At 32.4% G+C, this 23351-nt stretch overlaps 1 protein-coding gene across 2 annotated transcripts in view; it reads right to left on the reverse strand.

The window, feature by feature from the left end:
• The window catches only part of LOC126878965 (neuroguidin), a 192656-nt gene that overhangs the window by 113231 nt on the left and 56074 nt on the right, over window positions 1-23351 (reverse strand). For both annotated transcript variants that reach the window (XM_050641831.1, XM_050641830.1), the window contains exon 2: window positions 16616-17132. In XM_050641831.1, the coding sequence (XP_050497788.1) occupies window positions 16616-17117 (502 nt within the window). In that variant the 5' untranslated portion in view covers window positions 17118-17132. The remainder of the gene's footprint in view (window positions 1-16615; window positions 17133-23351) is intronic.

Below are 23351 nucleotides of genomic sequence, written 5' to 3' on the forward strand. Positions count from 1 at the left end.
TTATGCAGGTAATTAGTTACTACATTTGTTACTTGTGCCCTAACTAGATCTTTAGATTCAACTGTCACTTCATCGATGATATTCTCTACATCTGCTAAAAACATATCTAACTTAAAATCTGGAGGTGTACACTCAACACTGAATTTTGGACCAAGAGAGAGAAAATCAGACACTTCTTTTGGAAAGTCAACGTTAGACAAGTTTTTGAACCATTTGTCATTGTTTAAAAATAAGTGGTTGGAAAATAAATTATTAGTTAGCTGTTCAAATTTATTTATGTTAGTAAGTTTCACTCTATTGAAAACATTTGAAAAACTATTTTTTAACCTTAGTTCATATTCAATTAATATGTTAGTAGGAACAATATGTTGCAACTCACACTTAATTTTATTAATATTATTATTCGCATTTGAAACATTCACACAAGTTATTTTTATTTCTAAATTCAATGTTTTTTTATGGATCTCATTAATGAATTTATCTACTTTAATATTTAAAACATTGTCATTACCTGTGTCTAATAAACTGCGTAGATTAAAAAGACTGTTTCGAACGTGCTCAGGCAAAACATTAGATGTTCTACACCGCAATAAAAATATTTTTCTGTTGTTCAATCTTGCTATCTTTATGTTTAACTTCGCCCATTGTTTCATTAAAATTGTAGTGTTTGTTCCATATATTCGGCTGATATCTTGATAAAAACCCATCATTAAATATTCAAAGTGATTATTTCGACCAAAAACAATAAATAAATCTGTAGGAAATATCAGGTATGTGGTCTATAATAAAAAATCTTTATTTTTTCTAAAAACTCAATATTTCGCACATTTTTTTGATGGCTTCTTCAGGAGTATACTGTAACAACAATTTTAACAACTTACAAAGACGTACAAACTAGATTTTAAAATACTTACAGAAAGTTAAAAGATTTCACAAATAAATAACATTGACATTAAAATAAAAATTGTTACTGTCATATATTAAAATGCATCTTAAAATTAATATAAGGAAAGGTCTGAAGCACGTTCGTTACAGTAATAAGACAAAACACATAAAATGACTCAAACGCAAAAAATAACAACAAACGAACAATTAGAGGAATACTATTACTTTAATTATTAAGGTTAGTTGTTTATTAAGGCGAGTGTTAACTTAATGATTACTGTAAATTTTATTCAATATATTACAATATATGTTACTTAACTGTCCAGTGTCTGTTTTGTAATTTAAAGTTTTTTTATTTTTGTTAATGTGATACATCTCCAGAAATAATCTACTTTTATAGTTATCAGACTGTGCCAAAATACGAGTATTATTATAGTCCAGCATATGACCGGTGTTTTCATAATGCTCAACTACTGCACACGTATTTTTTCTTAAGCGGCAATCACTTTTATGTTGTGTGATTCTTTGCTTTAACCATTGTGATGTCTGGCCAATGTAACTATTCTGACATCCTAGACATGGTATTTCATAAACAACATTACTTCTATACAAGGTTGGTACTGGGTCTTTAATTTTTGAGAATAATTGTTTGCTGTTCATAGTATTGTATTTGGCTATATTGATATTGAGAACATCTTTAAATATGGATATGACTGAATGTGTTAGACCATTAATAAAGGGGAGTTTTTTATATATAATTGACTTATTGTTGGAATCATGGACGGGACCATCGTAGAAATTACTGCTGTAAATAAGTTTTTTTAAAATATGTTTAGGATATCCATTGTTGCGAAAGATTTTGTATAATATGTCTAGATTTTTTTGTAAAAAAGTGTCATCAACAATGGACGTTATTCTGTTTTTCATGCCTAATACGGTATTGTATTTTTGGCGAGTGGTATGATTTGAAAAATAATTAATATACCTGCCTGATGCTGTCGGCTTTTGGTACCAATCCAATATTAAAATATTATTCTCAGTTCTTATTACCCTTGTATCTAAAAATGGTACACCAAGATCTGTCTCAGTTTCTATTGTAAACTGAAGATGTTTATTAAATGAATTAAAAATATTTAATGTAGTGTTGATGTGATACGATGGAACTGCACATATGATGTCATCGACATATTTATATAAAAACGGTAACTCAAACGGTAACTGTGTAATCACATTGTCTAAGAGATGATCAGTTACAATAGTCGCAAGGATTGGACTAATGGGGGAACCCATCGGTGTTCCAAAAATTTGGGAGTAAAATTTTCCATTAAAACTGAAGTAAGTGTTATTAAAAATAAATCTAAGAATTTTTAAAAAATTATCTTTCGATAATGTCGTGTGGTCTTTTATAAGGTTCCAATTTGATTCTATGATGTCCGTGACCATATTTAGTGGAATGTTTGTAAATAATGACACCACATCCAAAGAAATCAACACATAATCCTTTGGTAACTGCATTCCCCTAACAGCATTGACAAAAGTAAATGTGTCTTTAGAATTATAATTATTGTGATATTCAAAGGCATCATTTAATGTATCAGCAAGCAATTTTGAAATGTTGTAGGTAGTGGACTTTAAAGAACTTACAATAGGCCTTAGAGGAACATCCAATTTATGGATTTTAGGCAGACAATAAAGTTTAGGAGAATATGAATCATAAATTGACAGTTTTTTTGCAACCTGTTCAGTAAGTTGATGTTGGTTTTTTAAGGTTTTTATTAGGTCATTATAGTTCTTCTGTATTACTGTAGTAGGATCTTTGTCTAAACTAATATATGTAGATTTGTCGTTTAACAACGTTAATGTTTTTTCGATATAATCCTGTTTATTCATAGCTACCGTACATCCACCTTTGTCAGATTGTAAAATATATACGTCGGAATGTAACTTCAAATATTTTTTTGCATCTTTGAACATTTTGTTTATTGTTGTGGGGTGTTTAGAGGTTGAATTATGCAGGTAATTAGTTACTACATTTGTTACTTGTGCCCTAACTAGATCTTTAGATTCAACTGTCACTTCATCGATGATATTCTCTACATCTGCTAAAAACATATCTAACTTAAAATCTGGAGGTGTACACTCAACACTGAATTTTGGACCAAGAGAGAGAAAATCAGACACTTCTTTTGGAAAGTCAACGTTAGACAAGTTTTTGAACCATTTGTCATTGTTTAAAAATAAGTGGTTGGAAAATAAATTATTAGTTAGCTGTTCAAATTTATTTATGTTAGTAAGTTTCACTCTATTGAAAACATTTGAAAAACTATTTTTTAACCTTAGTTCATATTCAATTAATATGTTAGTAGGAACAATATGTTGCAACTCACACTTAATTTTATTAATATTATTATTCGCATTTGAAACATTCACACAAGTTATTTTTATTTCTAAATTCAATGTTTTTTTATGGATCTCATTAATGAATTTATCTACTTTAATATTTAAAACATTGTCATTACCTGTGTCTAATAAACTGCGTAGATTAAAAAGACTGTTTCGAACGTGCTCAGGCAAAACATTAGATGTTCTACACCGCAATAAAAATATTTTTCTGTTGTTCAATCTTGCTATCTTTATGTTTAACTTCGCCCATTGTTTCATTAAAATTGTAGTGTTTGTTCCATATATTCGGCTGATATCTTGATAAAAACCCATCATTAAATATTCAAAGTGATTATTTCGACCAAAAACAATAAATAAATCTGTAGGAAATATCAGGTATGTGGTCTATAATAAAAAATCTTTATTTTTTCTAAAAACTCAATATTTCGCACATTTTTTTGATGGCTTCTTCAGGAGTATACTGTAACAACAATTTTAACAACTTACAAAGACGTACAAACTAGATTTTAAAATACTTACAGAAAGTTAAAAGATTTCACAAATAAATAACATTGACATTAAAATAAAAATTGTTACTGTCATATATTAAAATGCATCTTAAAATTAATATAAGGAAAGGTCTGAAGCACGTTCGTTACAGTAATAAGACAAAACACATAAAATGACTCAAACGCAAAAAATAACAACAAACGAACAATTAGAGGAATACTATTACTTTAATTATTAAGGTTAGTTGTTTATTAAGGCGAGTGTTAACTTAATGATTACTGTAAATTTTATTCAATATATTACAATATATGTTACTTAACTGTCCAGTGTCTGTTTTGTAATTTAAAGTTTTTTTATTTTTGTTAATGTGATACATCTCCAGAAATAATCTACTTTTATAGTTATCAGACTGTGCCAAAATACGAGTATTATTATAGTCCAGCATATGACCGGTGTTTTCATAATGCTCAACTACTGCACACGTATTTTTTCTTAAGCGGCAATCACTTTTATGTTGTGTGATTCTTTGCTTTAACCATTGTGATGTCTGGCCAATGTAACTATTCTGACATCCTAGACATGGTATTTCATAAACAACATTACTTCTATACAAGGTTGGTACTGGGTCTTTAATTTTTGAGAATAATTGTTTGCTGTTCATAGTATTGTATTTGGCTATATTGATATTGAGAACATCTTTAAATATGGATATGACTGAATGTGTTAGACCATTAATAAAGGGGAGTTTTTTATATATAATTGACTTATTGTTGGAATCATGGACGGGACCATCGTAGAAATTACTGCTGTAAATAAGTTTTTTTAAAATATGTTTAGGATATCCATTGTTGCGAAAGATTTTGTATAATATGTCTAGATTTTTTTGTAAAAAAGTGTCATCAACAATGGACGTTATTCTGTTTTTCATGCCTAATACGGTATTGTATTTTTGGCGAGTGGTATGATTTGAAAAATAATTAATATACCTGCCTGATGCTGTCGGCTTTTGGTACCAATCCAATATTAAAATATTATTCTCAGTTCTTATTACCCTTGTATCTAAAAATGGTACACCAAGATCTGTCTCAGTTTCTATTGTAAACTGAAGATGTTTATTAAATGAATTAAAAATATTTAATGTAGTGTTGATGTGATACGATGGAACTGCACATATGATGTCATCGACATATTTATATAAAAACGGTAACTCAAACGGTAACTGTGTAATCACATTGTCTAAGAGATGATCAGTTACAATAGTCGCAAGGATTGGACTAATGGGGGAACCCATCGGTGTTCCAAAAATTTGGGAGTAAAATTTTCCATTAAAACTGAAGTAAGTGTTATTAAAAATAAATCTAAGAATTTTTAAAAAATTATCTTTCGATAATGTCGTGTGGTCTTTTATAAGGTTCCAATTTGATTCTATGATGTCCGTGACCATATTTAGTGGAATGTTTGTAAATAATGACACCACATCCAAAGAAATCAACACATAATCCTTTGGTAACTGCATTCCCCTAACAGCATTGACAAAAGTAAATGTGTCTTTAGAATTATAATTATTGTGATATTCAAAGGCATCATCACTTATTTACAGCAGTAATTTCTACGATGGTCCCGTCCATGATTCCAACAATAAGTCAATTATATATAAAAAACTCCCCTTTATTAATGGTCTAACACATTCAGTCATATCCATATTTAAAGATGTTCCCAATATCAATATAGCCAAATACAATACTATGAACAGCAAACAATTATTCTCAAAAATTAAAGACCCAGTACCAACCTTGTATAGAAGTAATGTTGTTTATGAAATACCATGTCTAGGATGTCAGAATAGTTACATTGGCCAGACATCACAATGGTTAAAGCAAAGAATCACACAACATAAAAGTGATTGCCGCTTAAGAAAAAATACGTGTGCAGTAGTTGAGCATTATGAAAACACCGGTCATATGCTGGACTATAATAATACTCGTATTTTGGCACAGTCTGATAACTATAAAAGTAGATTATTTCTGGAGATGTATCACATTAACAAAAATAAAAAAACTTTAAATTACAAAACAGACACTGGACAGTTAAGTATCATATATTGTAATATATTGAATAAAATTTACAGTAATCATTAAGTTAACACTCGCCTTAATAAACAACTAACCTTAATAATTAAAGTAATAGTATTCCTCTAATTGTTCGTTTGTTGTTATTTTTTGCGTTTGAGTCATTTTATGTGTTTTGTCTTATTACTGTAACGAACGTGCTTCAGACCTTTCCTTATATTAATTTTAAGATGCAGTTTAATATATGACAGTAACAATTTTTATTTTAATGTCAATGTTATTTATTTGTGAAATCTTTTAACTTTCTGTAAGTATTTTAAAATCTAGTTTGTACGTCTTTGTAAGTTGTTAAAATTGTTGTTACAGTATACTCCTGAAGAAGCCATCAAAAAAATGTGCGAAATATTGAGTTTTTAGAAAAAATAAAGATTTTTTATTATAGACCACATACCTGATATTTCCTACAGATTTATTTATTGTTTTTGGTCGAAATAATCACTTTGAATATTTAATGATGGGTTTTTATCAAGATATCAGCCGAATATATGGAACAAACACTACAATTTTAATGAAACAATGGGCGAAGTTAAACATAAAGATAGCAAGATTGAACAACAGAAAAATATTTTTATTGCGGTGTAGAACATCTAATGTTTTGCCTGAGCACGTTCGAAACAGTCTTTTTAATCTACGCAGTTTATTAGACACAGGTAATGACAATGTTTTAAATATTAAAGTAGATAAATTCATTAATGAGATCCATAAAAAAACATTGAATTTAGAAATAAAAATAACTTGTGTGAATGTTTCAAATGCGAATAATAATATTAATAAAATTAAGTGTGAGTTGCAACATATTGTTCCTACTAACATATTAATTGAATATGAACTAAGGTTAAAAAATAGTTTTTCAAATGTTTTCAATAGAGTGAAACTTACTAACATAAATAAATTTGAACAGCTAACTAATAATTTATTTTCCAACCACTTATTTTTAAACAATGACAAATGGTTCAAAAACTTGTGTAACGTTGACTTTCCAAAAGAAGTGTCTGATTTTCTCTCTCTTGGTCCAAAATTCAGTGTTGAGTGTACACCTCCAGATTTTAAGTTAGATATGTTTTTAGCAGATGTAGAGAATATCATCGATGAAGTGACAGTTGAATCTAAAGATCTAGTTAGGGCACAAGTAACAAATGTAGTAACTAATTACCTGCATAATTCAACCTCTAAACACCCCACAACAATAAACAAAATGTTCAAAGATGCAAAAAAATATTTGAAGTTACATTCCGACGTATATATTTTACAATCTGACAAAGGTGGATGTACGGTAGCTATGAATAAACAGGATTATATCGAAAAAACATTAACGTTGTTAAACGACAAATCTACATATATTAGTTTAGACAAAGATCCTACTACAGTAATACAGAAGAACTATAATGACCTAATAAAAACCTTAAAAAACCAACATCAACTTACTGAACAGGTTGCAAAAAAACTGTCAATTTATGATTCATATTCTCCTAAACTTTATTGTCTGCCTAAAATCCATAAATTGGATGTTCCTCTAAGGCCTATTGTAAGTTCTTTAAAGTCCACTACCTACAACATTTCAAAATTGCTTGCTGATACATTAAATGATGCCTTTGAATATCACAATAATTATAATTCTAAAGACACATTTACTTTTGTCAATGCTGTTAGGGGAATGCAGTTACCAAAGGATTATGTGTTGATTTCTTTGGATGTGGTGTCATTATTTACAAACATTCCACTAAATATGGTCACGGACATCATAGAATCAAATTGGAACCTTATAAAAGACCACACGACATTATCGAAAGATAATTTTTTAAAAATTCTTAGATTTATTTTTAATAACACTTACTTCAGTTTTAATGGAAAATTTTACTCCCAAATTTTTGAAACACCGATGGGTTCCCCCATTAGTCCAATCCTTGCGACTATTGTAACTGATCATCTCTTAGACAATGTGATTACACAGTTACCGTTTTTATATAAATATGTCGATGACATCATATGTGCAGTTCCATCGTATCACATCAACACTACATTAAATATTTTTAATTCATTTAATAAACATCTTCAGTTTACAATAGAAACTGAGACAGATCTTGGTGTACCATTTTTAGATACAAGGGTAATAAGAACTGAGAATAATATTTTAATATTGGATTGGTACCAAAAGCCGACAGCATCAGGCAGGTATATTAATTATTTTTCAAATCATACCACTCGCCAAAAATACAATACCGTATTAGGCATGAAAAACAGAATAACGTCCATTGTTGATGACACTTTTTAAAAAAAAAATCTAGACATATTATACAAAATCTTTCGCAACAATGGATATCCTAAACATATTTTAAAAAAACTTATTTACAGCAGTAATTTCTACGATGGTCCCGTCCATGATTCCAACAATAAGTCAATTATATATAAAAAACTCCCCTTTATTAATGGTCTAACACATTCAGTCATATCCATATTTAAAGATGTTCCCAATATCAATATAGCCAAATACAATACTATGAACAGCAAACAATTATTCTCAAAAATTAAAGACCCAGTACCAACCTTGTATAGAAGTAATGTTGTTTATGAAATACCATGTCTAGGATGTCAGAATAGTTACATTGGCCAGACATCACAATGGTTAAAGCAAAGAATCACACAACATAAAAGTGATTGCCGCTTAAGAAAAAATACGTGTGCAGTAGTTGAGCATTATGAAAACACCGGTCATATGCTGGACTATAATAATACTCGTATTTTGGCACAGTCTGATAACTATAAAAGTAGATTATTTCTGGAGATGTATCACATTAACAAAAATAAAAAAACTTTAAATTACAAAACAGACACTGGACAGTTAAGTAACATATATTGTAATATATTGAATAAAATTTACAGTAATCATTAAGTTAACACTCGCCTTAATAAACAACTAACCTTAATAATTAAAGTAATAGTATTCCTCTAATTGTTCGTTTGTTGTTATTTTTTGCGTTTGAGTCATTTTATGTGTTTTGTCTTATTACTGTAACGAACGTGCTTCAGACCTTTCCTTATATTAATTTTAAGATGCATTTTAATATATGACAGTAACAATTTTTATTTTAATGTCAATGTTATTTATTTGTGAAATCTTTTAACTTTCTGTAAGTATTTTAAAATCTAGTTTGTACGTCTTTGTAAGTTGTTAAAATTGTTGTTACAGTATACTCCTGAAGAAGCCATCAAAAAAATGTGCGAAATATTGAGTTTTTAGAAAAAATAAAGATTTTTTATTATAGACCACATACCTGATATTTCCTACAGATTTATTTATTGTTTTTGGTCGAAATAATCACTTTGAATATTTAATGATGGGTTTTTATCAAGATATCAGCCGAATATATGGAACAAACACTACAATTTTAATGAAACAATGGGCGAAGTTAAACATAAAGATAGCAAGATTGAACAACAGAAAAATATTTTTATTGCGGTGTAGAACATCTAATGTTTTGCCTGAGCACGTTCGAAACAGTCTTTTTAATCTACGCAGTTTATTAGACACAGGTAATGACAATGTTTTAAATATTAAAGTAGATAAATTCATTAATGAGATCCATAAAAAAACATTGAATTTAGAAATAAAAATAACTTGTGTGAATGTTTCAAATGCGAATAATAATATTAATAAAATTAAGTGTGAGTTGCAACATATTGTTCCTACTAACATATTAATTGAATATGAACTAAGGTTAAAAAATAGTTTTTCAAATGTTTTCAATAGAGTGAAACTTACTAACATAAATAAATTTGAACAGCTAACTAATAATTTATTTTCCAACCACTTATTTTTAAACAATGACAAATGGTTCAAAAACTTGTCTAACGTTGACTTTCCAAAAGAAGTGTCTGATTTTCTCTCTCTTGGTCCAAAATTCAGTGTTGAGTGTACACCTCCAGATTTTAAGTTAGATATGTTTTTAGCAGATGTAGAGAATATCATCGATGAAGTGACAGTTGAATCTAAAGATCTAGTTAGGGCACAAGTAACAAATGTAGTAACTAATTACCTGCATAATTCAACCTCTAAACACCCCACAACAATAAACAAAATGTTCAAAGATGCAAAAAAATATTTGAAGTTACATTCCGACGTATATATTTTACAATCTGACAAAGGTGGATGTACGGTAGCTATGAATAAACAGGATTATATCGAAAAAACATTAACGTTGTTAAACGACAAATCTACATATATTAGTTTAGACAAAGATCCTACTACAGTAATACAGAAGAACTATAATGACCTAATAAAAACCTTAAAAAACCAACATCAACTTACTGAACAGGTTGCAAAAAAACTGTCAATTTATGATTCATATTCTCCTAAACTTTATTGTCTGCCTAAAATCCATAAATTGGATGTTCCTCTAAGGCCTATTGTAAGTTCTTTAAAGTCCACTACCTACAACATTTCAAAATTGCTTGCTGATACATTAAATGATGCCTTTGAATATCACAATAATTATAATTCTAAAGACACATTTACTTTTGTCAATGCTGTTAGGGGAATGCAGTTACCAAAGGATTATGTGTTGATTTCTTTGGATGTGGTGTCATTATTTACAAACATTCCACTAAATATGGTCACGGACATCATAGAATCAAATTGGAACCTTATAAAAGACCACACGACATTATCGAAAGATAATTTTTTAAAAATTCTTAGATTTATTTTTAATAACACTTACTTCAGTTTTAATGGAAAATTTTACTCCCAAATTTTTGAAACACCGATGGGTTCCCCCATTAGTCCAATCCTTGCGACTATTGTAACTGATCATCTCTTAGACAATGTGATTACACAGTTACCGTTTGAGTTACCGTTTTTATATAAATATGTCGATGACATCATATGTGCAGTTCCATCGTATCACATCAACACTACATTAAATATTTTTAATTCATTTAATAAACATCTTCAGTTTACAATAGAAACTGAGACAGATCTTGGTGTACCATTTTTAGATACAAGGGTAATAAGAACTGAGAATAATATTTTAATATTGGATTGGTACCAAAAGCCGACAGCATCAGGCAGGTATATTAATTATTTTTCAAATCATACCACTCGCCAAAAATACAATACCGTATTAGGCATGAAAAACAGAATAACGTCCATTGTTGATGACACTTTTTAAAAAAAAAATCTAGACATATTATACAAAATCTTTCGCAACAATGGATATCCTAAACATATTTTAAAAAAACTTATTTACAGCAGTAATTTCTACGATGGTCCCGTCCATGATTCCAACAATAAGTCAATTATATATAAAAAACTCCCCTTTATTAATGGTCTAACACATTCAGTCATATCCATATTTAAAGATGTTCCCAATATCAATATAGCCAAATACAATACTATGAACAGCAAACAATTATTCTCAAAAATTAAAGACCCAGTACCAACCTTGTATAGAAGTAATGTTGTTTATGAAATACCATGTCTAGGATGTCAGAATAGTTACATTGGCCAGACATCACAATGGTTAAAGCAAAGAATCACACAACATAAAAGTGATTGCCGCTTAAGAAAAAATACGTGTGCAGTAGTTGAGCATTATGAAAACACCGGTCATATGCTGGACTATAATAATACTCGTATTTTGGCACAGTCTGATAACTATAAAAGTAGATTATTTCTGGAGATGTATCACATTAACAAAAATAAAAAAACTTTAAATTACAAAACAGACACTGGACAGTTAAGTAACATATATTGTAATATATTGAATAAAATTTACAGTAATCATTAAGTTAACACTCGCCTTAATAAACAACTAACCTTAATAATTAAAGTAATAGTATTCCTCTAATTGTTCGTTTGTTGTTATTTTTTGCGTTTGAGTCATTTTATGTGTTTTGTCTTATTACTGTAACGAACGTGCTTCAGACCTTTCCTTATATTAATTTTAAGATGCATTTTAATATATGACAGTAACAATTTTTATTTTAATGTCAATGTTATTTATTTGTGAAATCTTTTAACTTTCTGTAAGTATTTTAAAATCTAGTTTGTACGTCTTTGTAAGTTGTTAAAATTGTTGTTACAGTATACTCCTGAAGAAGCCATCAAAAAAATGTGCGAAATATTGAGTTTTTAGAAAAAATAAAGATTTTTATTATAGACCACATACCTGATATTTCCTACAGATTTATATATATATATATATATATATATATATATATATATATATATATATATATATATATATATATATATATATATATATATATATATATATATATATATATATATATATATATATATGTTACACTTGAAGTTTCCGCGGGAGCTATATGTGCTTTCTGTTGTTTTCCGGGTTTGACTCCGCGTTGAATAATTTTGGTTTTGAGAAAAACCATTATTTTGACGACGTTTCGGCAAGATCTCACTTGCCATTGTCAAGTCAGGTAGTTCCGCTTCTCGCTGCTGCTTGAAGTAAACTGAATTCTTACTCACTATACCGTCACTTATGTAGTTGATCCTGCTGCTGCTTGCCCTGCGCGAACTCTGGCTCTTGTTATCGGTCCAGTGTAGGTTGCAGTCGCCGGAGGGATGTTACGCGTGGATTTATGGATGTTGCGGCCTGATTTATTTTGGTCTTTTTCTTCAGTACCGTTTTCCATGTTGTAGGAAGCCGTTGCGCATCATCTCTTTGGTTTAAGCCGTTGGGATTTCTTTCAATTTCTATCGATTCTCTGATTTCCCGTTTTCTTTTTACTTCGATGTTAGCTAACATCGTTGATTGGTTCAGGTTTATTGTGTGTCCTGTATTTGCGACATGTTGAGCCAGGGATGACGTGGTTTCTCCCCTATCGATAGCATTTCGGTGTTCTTCTCGTCTTACCTGGATTCTTCGGTTGGTCTGTCCAATGTACGACTTGCCACAATCCCCACACGGAATCTCGTATACACCTTGACTTTCTAACGATATTTTGGTTTTTGGTGTTGGTAAAATAGTTGAGATCTTTCTGTCCGTATTAAATATCGTTTCTATGTTGTGTTTTCTCAGCACTCTCCCTATTTTCTCTGTCGTACCCTTCACATATGGCAGAATGGTTTTTGCCGATCGGTTTATTGTCTTCTGTAGGGTCCTTATCTCTTCTTCGAGCATTTTGAGCTTTTTCGATGTTGTATGTTGAGAAGCTGTTTTTTAACGCTGTTTTCACGTTATGCATTTCTTCATTTTGATGTTCTTGGTCTGTCAGTCTTTCGGATCTTGTAATCAAGGTTTTGATGACTGAATGCAATTGTGCAGGATGGTGAAGCAGCATTTAGATATCTGTCGGTATGTGTCGGTTTCCGATACACTGTATGGCCTATGTGTCCGTCTTGTTTCTTTATTATTAACACATCTAAGAATGGAATTTGATCGTTTTCTTCCAGTTACATGGTAAACTGAATTTTATGGTGGATATTGTTGATGTGTTCTAAAAAAGCCTTTAGTTTTTCTTCTCCGTGGGTCCAGATGATAAAAGTGTCATCCACGTATCTAAGCCACAGTTTGGGTTTGTATTCAGTTGTTTCTATTGTCCGCTGTTCTATTTCCTTCATAAACAAGTTCGCTATTACTGGTGACAGTGGGGAACCCATCGGTGCTCCCCCAACTTGTTTATATCTTTGTTCCTTATAGATGAAATAAGTGTTATTTAAACAGTGTTTGGTTAGGTTTAGTGTATCCGGTGATATTGGATACTTTTTGCTTATGATGTCCAGTGATTTATCTATAGGAACATTCGTGAAAAGTGAGACTACATCGAAGCTGACTAGCAAATGTCCCGGCTCAAGAGTCACACCTTTTATACGCTCGATAAAGTGGCTCGCGTTCTTGACGCAAGAATCCGCTTCTTTCGCGTATGGTTGCAGCTGTTGAGCCAGAAATTTTGCCAGCGGTTGTAAGGGAGATCCGATGGAGCTCACAATTGGTCGCAGTGGTAATCCTGCCTTGTGTACCTTCGGTAGGCCGTAAAATTTTGGGCATCTTGATGACATCTCTCTAGGTATGAGATGGACCTGTTGTTCTTTATTGATATTTGAGGCTTTGATCTTGGCTTTTGTTATTTTCTCTAGATAGGTTGTCGGGTCTGACGAGATGCTTTGATATGTTGTATCATTTAAGATGTCGTTTATTTTTGTTTCGTAGTCTTGAATATTCATCACTACCGTAGCATTGCCTTTGTCAGCTGGAAGCACGATGATTTCTTTGTTGTTCTTCAAATTATGTAAGGCTTCTTTCTCTTCCCGTGTTAAATTTCTTTTTGGTGGTTTAGCTGTTCTTAATATTTTTGATACGTCTTGGCGTATCCGAGATAACCGAGCGTATCCGAGATCATACGCCAAGACGTATCAAAAATATTAAGAACAGCTAAACCACCAAAAAGAAATTTAACACGGGAAGAGAAAGAAGCCTTACATAATTTGAAGAACAACAAAGAAATCATCGTGCTTCCAGCTGACAAAGGCAATGCTACGGTAGTGATGAATATTCAAGACTACGAAACAAAAATAAACGACATCTTAAATGATACAACATATCAAAGCATCTCGTCAGACCCGACAAGCTATCTAGAGAAAATAACAAAAGCCAAGATCAAAGCCTCAAATATCAATAAAGAATAACAGGTCATACCTAGAGAGAAGTCATCAAGATGCCCAAAATTTTACGGCCTACCGAAGGTACACAAGGCAGGATTACCACTGCGACCAATTGTGAGCTCCATCGGATCTCCCTTACAACCGCTGGCAAAATTTCTGGCTCAACAGCTGCAACCATACGCGGAAGAAGCAGATTCTTACGTCAAGAACGCGAGCCACTTCATCGAGCGTATAAAAGGTGGGACTCTTGAGCCGGGACATTGGCTAGTCAGCTTCGATGTAGTCTCACTTTTCACGAATGTTCCTATAGATGAATCACTGGGCATCATAAGCAAAAAGTATCCAATATCCGAAACGGAGCAGTTGCGGACTTATGTTTATCGAGCAGACTGTCATTATTTTTCATGTAGAGTTACCCCTTATGTTTATCGAGTAGACTGTCATTATTTTTTCATGTAGAGTTAACCCTTAAAGTTGGTCATACTTATTTACTAACACCCTGTATATAACAGGTTAATTTTGTTTTGGTTAACAAAAAAAAATGGTTTATATTGAGGAATTATTATTCATCAAATATCATTTTATATACAGGGTGTCCCAAAAGTTACGGGACGGTCGAATATTTCGCGAAATGAACATCCGATCGAAAAACTTCAAAAATACAAGTTCAATATTTTTCAAAAATCTATCGAACGATACCAAACACGGCCCTCTCCACTCCCTGGAGGTGTGGTGGGGGTAACTTTAAAACCTTAAATAGGACTCCCCATTTTTTATTGCAGATTTGGATTCCTTGCGTAAAAATAAGTAACTTTTATTCGAGACATTTTTTAGAATTGTGGATAGAATCGGAAAAAACGATTTATCCTGATAGGCTAAGTAAATAATTTATTAATTTACTAATAATTATTATAGAAACGGTCTAATATCTCGAGAAATACACTTCCAAATGAAAAACCAAAAAACACGTGTTTATTTTTAAAAACCTATCGAATAACACTAAACACCAACCCCCCTCTCCATCTCATGGAGGTGGGGTGAGGGTAACTTTAAAATCTTAAATAGGAATCCCGTGTTTTATTGCAGATTTGGATTCCACATGAAAAAATATTTATTCGAGACATTTTTTAGTATTGTTGATAGATGGCGCAGTAATTGGAAAAACACGAATTATTAGCGCCATCTATCAACAAATCTAAAAAAATGTCTTGTGTAAATGTCACTAATTTTTATAAGGTATTCAAATCTGCAATAAAACATGGGGATTCCTATTTAAGATTTTAAAGTTACCCCCACCACACCGCCATGGGATGTAGTGGAGGGTTGTGTTTAGTGTTATTCGATAGGTTTTTGAAAAATATTAAACCCATTTTTTTTTGTTTTTCATTTGGAAGTGTATTTCTAGAGATAGACGGTTTCTATAAATTACCTAGGGTATCGGGATAGTTTTTTCAGATTATAACGCCATCTATCCTCAATTCGAGAAAATGTTTCGAATTAATGTTAATTATTTTTGCGTAAGCAATCCGAATCTGGGTATATATCCGAATAAAAAAAATATGGGTTCCTATTTAAGATTTTAACATTACTATCCACCCCACCTCCACAGTGTGGAGGGGGGTGTGGTGTTTGGTGTCATTCGATAGATTTTTGAAAAATATTTAAAACGTATTTTTCAGTTCTTTGATCTGATGTATATTTCGCGAGATATGCGACCGTCCCGCTACTTTTGGGGCACCCTAATCAATATGATACATAAATATTTGAAGAGTACAGGGGAATAACGGCGGTACCTAGTCTATTTGGATTTTTCTCGAACAAGCTGATAGTTAAAATTTATTAACTTTTATAATGTCAATATAATATAGTCTTAGTAATTATTATTTTATTATTATTCTTTAAAGTTGACTGATTATTTTTATTTAAATTTACTTTATAATAAGTTAATAAATCTTAACTTACAGCTTGCTCGAGAAAAATCCAAATGGACTACCGCCGTTCTTCCCCTGTACCCTTCATTTATGTATTTTACTAAAATGTTTTCTCGAATCATGCAACTCTGTATAACGCATACGATTCTTACCTGTGTAATATAAGGCAGTTAACTTTGGAGGAACATAAACACTTTTTCTGTCTCTACTTTCCTTTTCAACTTCACTAACAACACTTTCAGAATCGTCAGAATTTCCAAGCAAATTGTCAGGGTTTGCCTTATAGTGTGTCGGATCGTCAGCAGTTTTTCCTGTAGTGGCAGTTTTTACCAATTTGTCAATTTGATATTTAAGTCTCTGGTCAATAGGTTTAATTTTTTCTAAAACGGTTCTTATTTCTATTAATCTATCTATACATGGATCTCCTTCTATTTTTTCTCCACAACACTTTCTAAGTACTACATAAGTTAGATTGATGAGATATGTTAACAACATGTTATATTTCATTTCTAAGAAACTTAGACCCTGATCTGTTGTTAATTCTCCTTTTCTTACTTTTTGAATCATACTGTCTACTAAAGCAGCTACATGTTGAGCACTAACATTCATTTCATTTAAGAGTATTAAAACTTGAGGTAAATCTCGGTATTTCATATTCACACCTGAAGTCTGCAAAAAACAAAATTATTATTAATATTTTATTATAGTTCGTATTTGAATTCCGAGCAATAAACACGTATCATATTGCTCTCGAGATTCAAGTTTCTCTGCCTGTCTCGGCCGGGACTAGTTTTTATTGATGGTAATTAGTTAAATAAAAAGTAAATAACTATTTATGTGAATAATTTTTAACTCAGTGGCGTACTATATTAAGGGAATGTACCACCAAAATCTACAAAATCAAATGCCAAATGGGGAGTTGTGTAATGTGCCCCAGCCTCAACAACTTCCAATAATATCGCCCCCATTCTATGGATTCCCAAGCAATGTCCAACAGGTAACAAACCAATATATCCCGGCTACTCCATTCCCAAACAACAATCACCAGTATAACCTTTGATCTCTTTCGAACCGTTGAGGTGAGAGACAGCTTTTTTCCCGTGTCTTTAATCAAATTTAAAAGTAATAAAATAGCAATTAGTAATACTGCCAGAATTTTAGGTAAAAAATAAAAATTCTATTTTAAATAATATAAAACAAAAATAATGGTCATTGTTATTGTATATATAATTAATAAGCCATAAAATGCAAGAAACCAGTGGTGGCGGTTACCAAGCAAATTATATTATTCCAAACGTTACTACAAACCAAAATCAACCCTATTCGCATAATGGATATCCCCAGCAGTTTCAAATACATCCTAGTAACGTGTTTCAAAATTTGAATGATCCAAACCAACATTTACAATACGGATTGCAACAACAAATGCAACCTTCGTTTCTTATGCAGTACCAACCACCAATATGGCAACAACCGATGAAAATACAAAATGAACAAATCCCCGACCAGCCCGCATCCCAGAGTACATCATCGTCTCAAACTGGAAATATACGGAACATAGGAAATAATCAACACATTAATAATACTTCTAGTCACTCCACTGAAGTTTCTTCGCCAAACCAAGATGAAGAAAATGGCGATGTACATACAATTAAACACTATGAAATATACGAACCAAATGAATTCCAAACAGTAGAATCGTATAAAGGAAAACGGAAAAGAATAAACAACAGTCCAACAAACCAAGTAAAGGCAAAACCACGCATCGAAGAAAATAATACTGTCAAAATAAATAATAATTTTAAAGTATTAAATGAAATCCACGATGAACAAGAAGAAAAAGACGTTCCTGCCAAAAAGGAAAAAATTCCACCATTTATTTTATACGGAGTTACCAAAGAAATCCAAAAACTTTTAGGCTTAATAAAATCAGCAACAGTGGATTTTACTTACAAATTACTAGCAGACAGTAATATGAAAATTCAACCAAACACAGTTGAGAGTTATAAAATAATTAAAGAAACCCTGGATGCTAACGAAATAGTACGGCACACCTACAAATTACCGGAGGAAAAACCATACAGAGTTGTGCTAAGGAATCTTCATCACAGTATGCCGCAAGAGGAAATAATAGATGTCTTAAAAAAACAAGGACATAACGCCGACTAACGCCTAATAAACACCTAATGAATGTAAAAAATCGACCAACAAATGAACCACGTGATCTCTTCTTCATAGATTTAGGAAAAAATCAAAACAACAATGATATATATATATATATATATATATATATATATATATATATATATATATATATATATATATATATATATATATATATATCATATTTTTACCTAAAATTCTATATATATATATATATATATATATATATATATATATAAATAGGAACTGTTAAATGCAGTAATCCGATTTGAAGCCCCAAGGAAGAAACAAACCATAGTCCAATGTAAAAGATGCCAAAATTATGGCCATACACGAAATCAATGTACACTACAATACAGATGTGTCAAGTGTGCTGGAGAACACGACTATCGTAAATGTGAAAAGAAGAAAGAAGACGGAAAACCAGCAAAATATATTCTATGTGAGAGCGCTCATCCTGCGAATAATAAAGGCTCTCAAATCTACGTTGAAAGAGATTTCCAAAAAAAAAACACTTCTTCTTCTTCTACAGATAGGACTTGCTCAGACAGGATCATATCTATCTGCTCTGACAGTCAGGCAGCGCTAAGGGCTTTGGAAGCGCCCAAGATCAGCTCTAAGCTGGTTCTCGAGTGCAAGAGAGCTCTGGATGATGTTGCTATAACCAACAGGGTTAGGCTGGTATGGGTACCGGGACACACAGGTGTGGAAGGTAACGAACGGGCTGACGCCCTGGCAAGACGGGGCTCATCCTCTCTGGAGGTTCCAGGACTCCTGGTTCAGTTGTGGAGGTATGAGACAGGCCAGGCTCCACATAGTGGGGCCATCCAAGTCTTACAGCCCAACTGCTTCTTCTGGATTGTAGAAGATGCTCCCTGGTAGTCAGTGTGCTCACCGGCCACTGTGGACTCCGACGGCACATTCATCTGCTTGGACTGGCGGATGGCTCACGGTGCCGTCTATGTAATGAGGAGGAGGAAACCTCCTCACATGTCCTCTGGGATTGCCCGGCATTGGCCTATCGGAGGTGGCAGATCCTGGGATCGGCATCTATGCAGCTGAGCCAGGTGAGGGAGTTCTCTTTTAAGAGACTTGTGGCTTTCTGTGAGGCCATAAGGTTTCTGGAGGTCTAGCATGGGAGCTCGGTGCAGCCTGGGCACCATAAACTCCGAAGACCAGGTTTTTATGGACCTGGTCCGTAAGATAGGGGTGATACAATGGACCCGCCGCGCCGTAGGAGGTCTAAGTGTCTGAAGGGCTCACAAGTGGACCCTGTCCCGATATACCATAACCATAGCATAGCCAGTTGTGTAAATTTATTACGTGAATTTAGTATTTTTTAATCGTTCCAATATTTATAATATTCATTCAGAGAAAATTCTAATATTCTTATTTTTTTGGCTATACTAAAGTTAAAATTTCTTTTGAATTCTTCCAACACCATTAATATAAGTAGGTACCTATCCTATAATTCATCATCATTCTCTTTGCCTTATCCCTATGCGGGGTCGGCTTCCCTAATTGCATTTCTCCATACAATTCTATCTTGAGTAATATCAATATTAATCCCCTTTACCAACATGTCCTGCCTAATCGTCTCCCCCACGTCTTCTTTGATCTTCCTCTCCTACTCCTTCCAGGAATCTGCACTTCAGAAATTCTTTGTATTGGGTGGTTAGCGTCTCGACGTTAACATGACCAAACCATCTCAACCTATGCTCTCTCATTTTGGCATCAATTGGTCCCACACCTAGACTTCCCCTAATATACTCATTTTTAATGTTATCCTCTTTTGTCACTCCACTCATCCATCTAAGCATTCTCAATGTTGTTCTGAAGCTATTTCCTTGTGGCATTTTTATGATTAATTATTTATATGGGAAATAAGCCACAATTAAAATGAAAAAAATAATTTTATTAACGTTTCGACGCCCAAATCGGGTGCCGTTGTCAAAATACAAAATATTACTAAGATAATGATCAAGAAAGAACAAAGAATTGCATTTATAAAATACCTTGTGAATGCGAACAATTTTATTTAGGTGAGACATCAAGACCATTAGACGTTAGAATAAGTGAACATCAATCTTATATTAAAAATAGAGAATTTGAGAGATCTCAAATATGTCAACACGCATGGGATAATGAACATAGAGTTCAGTGGAGAGATTCAAGTATAGTCCTGAAAGAATCAGATAGTAAAAAGAGAAAAATCAAAGAAGCGGCTCTAATTATGCTAAATGAAACCAATTGTGTCGCAAATTCCTCGGTAGAATGCAGTAGGATGTGGTTACCCATACTGAAAGAGGAAGTCAATAGAAAGAAAATACCAAGATTAGTAAGTCAATAATATGGAGCTAGTACATATTTTATATTTTAGTATTACTTATATATCTAGTATTATTAATATTATTTATAATTTAAACATGTTACAAGTCAGAATTTGGTATTATTTTTTGAGATTAAATTAATGTAAGACCAAATACTTACGATGTCGGGATAGTATCACAGGTTTTTCCTGGTTTTCCCTTGTGATTTACTATGAAGTCTCTAACTCGAGAATTTTACTGTCGTTGCATTTGGTTGTCTTTTTAAAGACATATCACATGCTATAATTTTTTATGACGGATATTCTTGAGTTGGGGTTAATTTCATGTAATCGAATGAACTATCTTTCAGTAAGTCGTCCCAGGAACGCAACTCATAAATATTGGCAATATCATTTTAAAGTCTTCTACTTTAAAATGTATAATATATGTCTGAATTGCCAATATAAATGAGTGAGATTAAATAAATTATTAGAAGAATTTTTTTGCTTAGCAACAACACTTTTGTTTATTTTAGTAATATTTTGTATTTTGACAACGGCACCCGATTTGGGCGTCGAAACGTTAATAAAATTATTTTTTTCATTTTAATTGTGGCTTATTTCCCATATAAATAATTAATCATAAGCATTCTCATTTCCGCCACATGCATCGTTGTTCCTCTTTCTTTTTCACTGCCCAACATTCAGTTCCGTACATCATAGCCGGTCTTACGGCTGTTTTATAGAATTTTCCCTTCAACTTCATTGGAATTTTCCCGTCACACAGCACACCACTCGCTTCCTTCCACTTCATCCATCCAGCCCTAATTCTACTGCATGTATCTCCATCTATTTCTCCATTACTCTGTAATACCGTTTCCAGGTACTTAAAACTATTGCTTTTTACAATCAGTTCACCATCCAAAGATACCATGTTATTTGTAGTAACTCCATCTTTAAATGAACATTGCAAATACTCTGTCTTTGTCCTACTAAGTTTTAAACCTTTTTCCTCCAGAGCTTGTCTCCACTGTTCCAGTTTTTGTTCTAAGTCTCTTTCACTATTTCCTACTAACACGACATTATCAGCATACATTAAGCACCATGGAATGTTACCCTGTAGTTTCGCTGTTATCTGGTCCATAACTAATGATAATAAATACGGACTAAGCACCGAGCCCTGGTGCAATCCTACTTTCACATGAAATTGATCAGTCTCTCCCACACCTGTCCTAACACTAGTCGTTACTCCCTCATACATATCCCTCACAATTTTTACATATTCACCAGGGACTCCTTTCTTATTGAGTGCCCACCACAGAATCTCTCGAGGAACTCTATCATATGCTTTCTCAAGATCAATGAATACCATATGAGCGTTTGTTTCTTTACTCCTGTATTTTCCATCAACTGCCTTATAATGAAAATTGCATCTATTGTTGATCTGCCCTACATAAAGCCAAACTGATTCTCGGATATTTCAGTCTCTTCACGTATCCGTCTATCAATTACTCTTTCCCATATTTTCATGGTGTGGCTAAGCAGTTTTATAGCCCTGTAGTTTGTACATTGTTGTATATCTCTCTTGTTTTTGTAGACAGGTACTAGTATACTACTTCTCCATTCGTCTGGCATTTCTCCAACTTTCATAATTCTATTAAATAAACCTGCTAGCCACCTTGTTCCTGTCTCTCCCAATGCTCTCCATACTTCCCCAGGAATATCATCTGGTCCTACCGCTTTTCCTTTTTTTATTTTTTGAAGCGCTTGAGCCACTTCCTCGTTTGTTATTTTGGTGCCTATCCTATAATTATTTTAAGGAAATCATATCTATTCTGTATTTAAATCCCAAATGCATGTCTGTAATTTGAAATTATCACATACATTTGTTCACATTTTGTCAATGTCAAATTTTGTCAATGTCAAATTTTGTCAAAACTATTCAATAATGAGAGATTTTTTTATGATTAATGACCCTTTTTTACATTATTCTTTATCCTAAAAACACTTTCCTAGTTTCTCTTTTTTCTTTCCTTTGTCTTTTTCGTACTTGGGAAGTTGAAGTAAACAGGAATTATATTTTTAGGCACTCATGTGAAAAGTTAAAGACCTCTCAATACCACCTGAGAGAGGTCGGACCATTTCCAATCATAGAAGTCACCTGGGAAGTCATTTGGGAACAAGCTATGGGGCGTTCCAGCTCCTGGCATGGTTTGCCCCACCCCACCGTGCTAATTTTCTAGGACGCAGCAGTGAACCGTTTGGGAGTAGTTCGATTAATGTGTTTGTTTGGGAACAGTTAATTTTGTGACATTTAGTAACTATGTCGTTTAATATCACAGACATTTGGTTAATGCACAATGTTTAGTAATTATGTTTTTTTAAGATTTGGTTTCTTATATAACATACATATTAGT

Source organism: Diabrotica virgifera, chromosome 1 (assembly GCF_917563875.1).
Source record: "Diabrotica virgifera virgifera chromosome 1, PGI_DIABVI_V3a".
Taxonomy (NCBI): Eukaryota; Metazoa; Arthropoda; class Insecta; order Coleoptera; family Chrysomelidae; genus Diabrotica; species Diabrotica virgifera.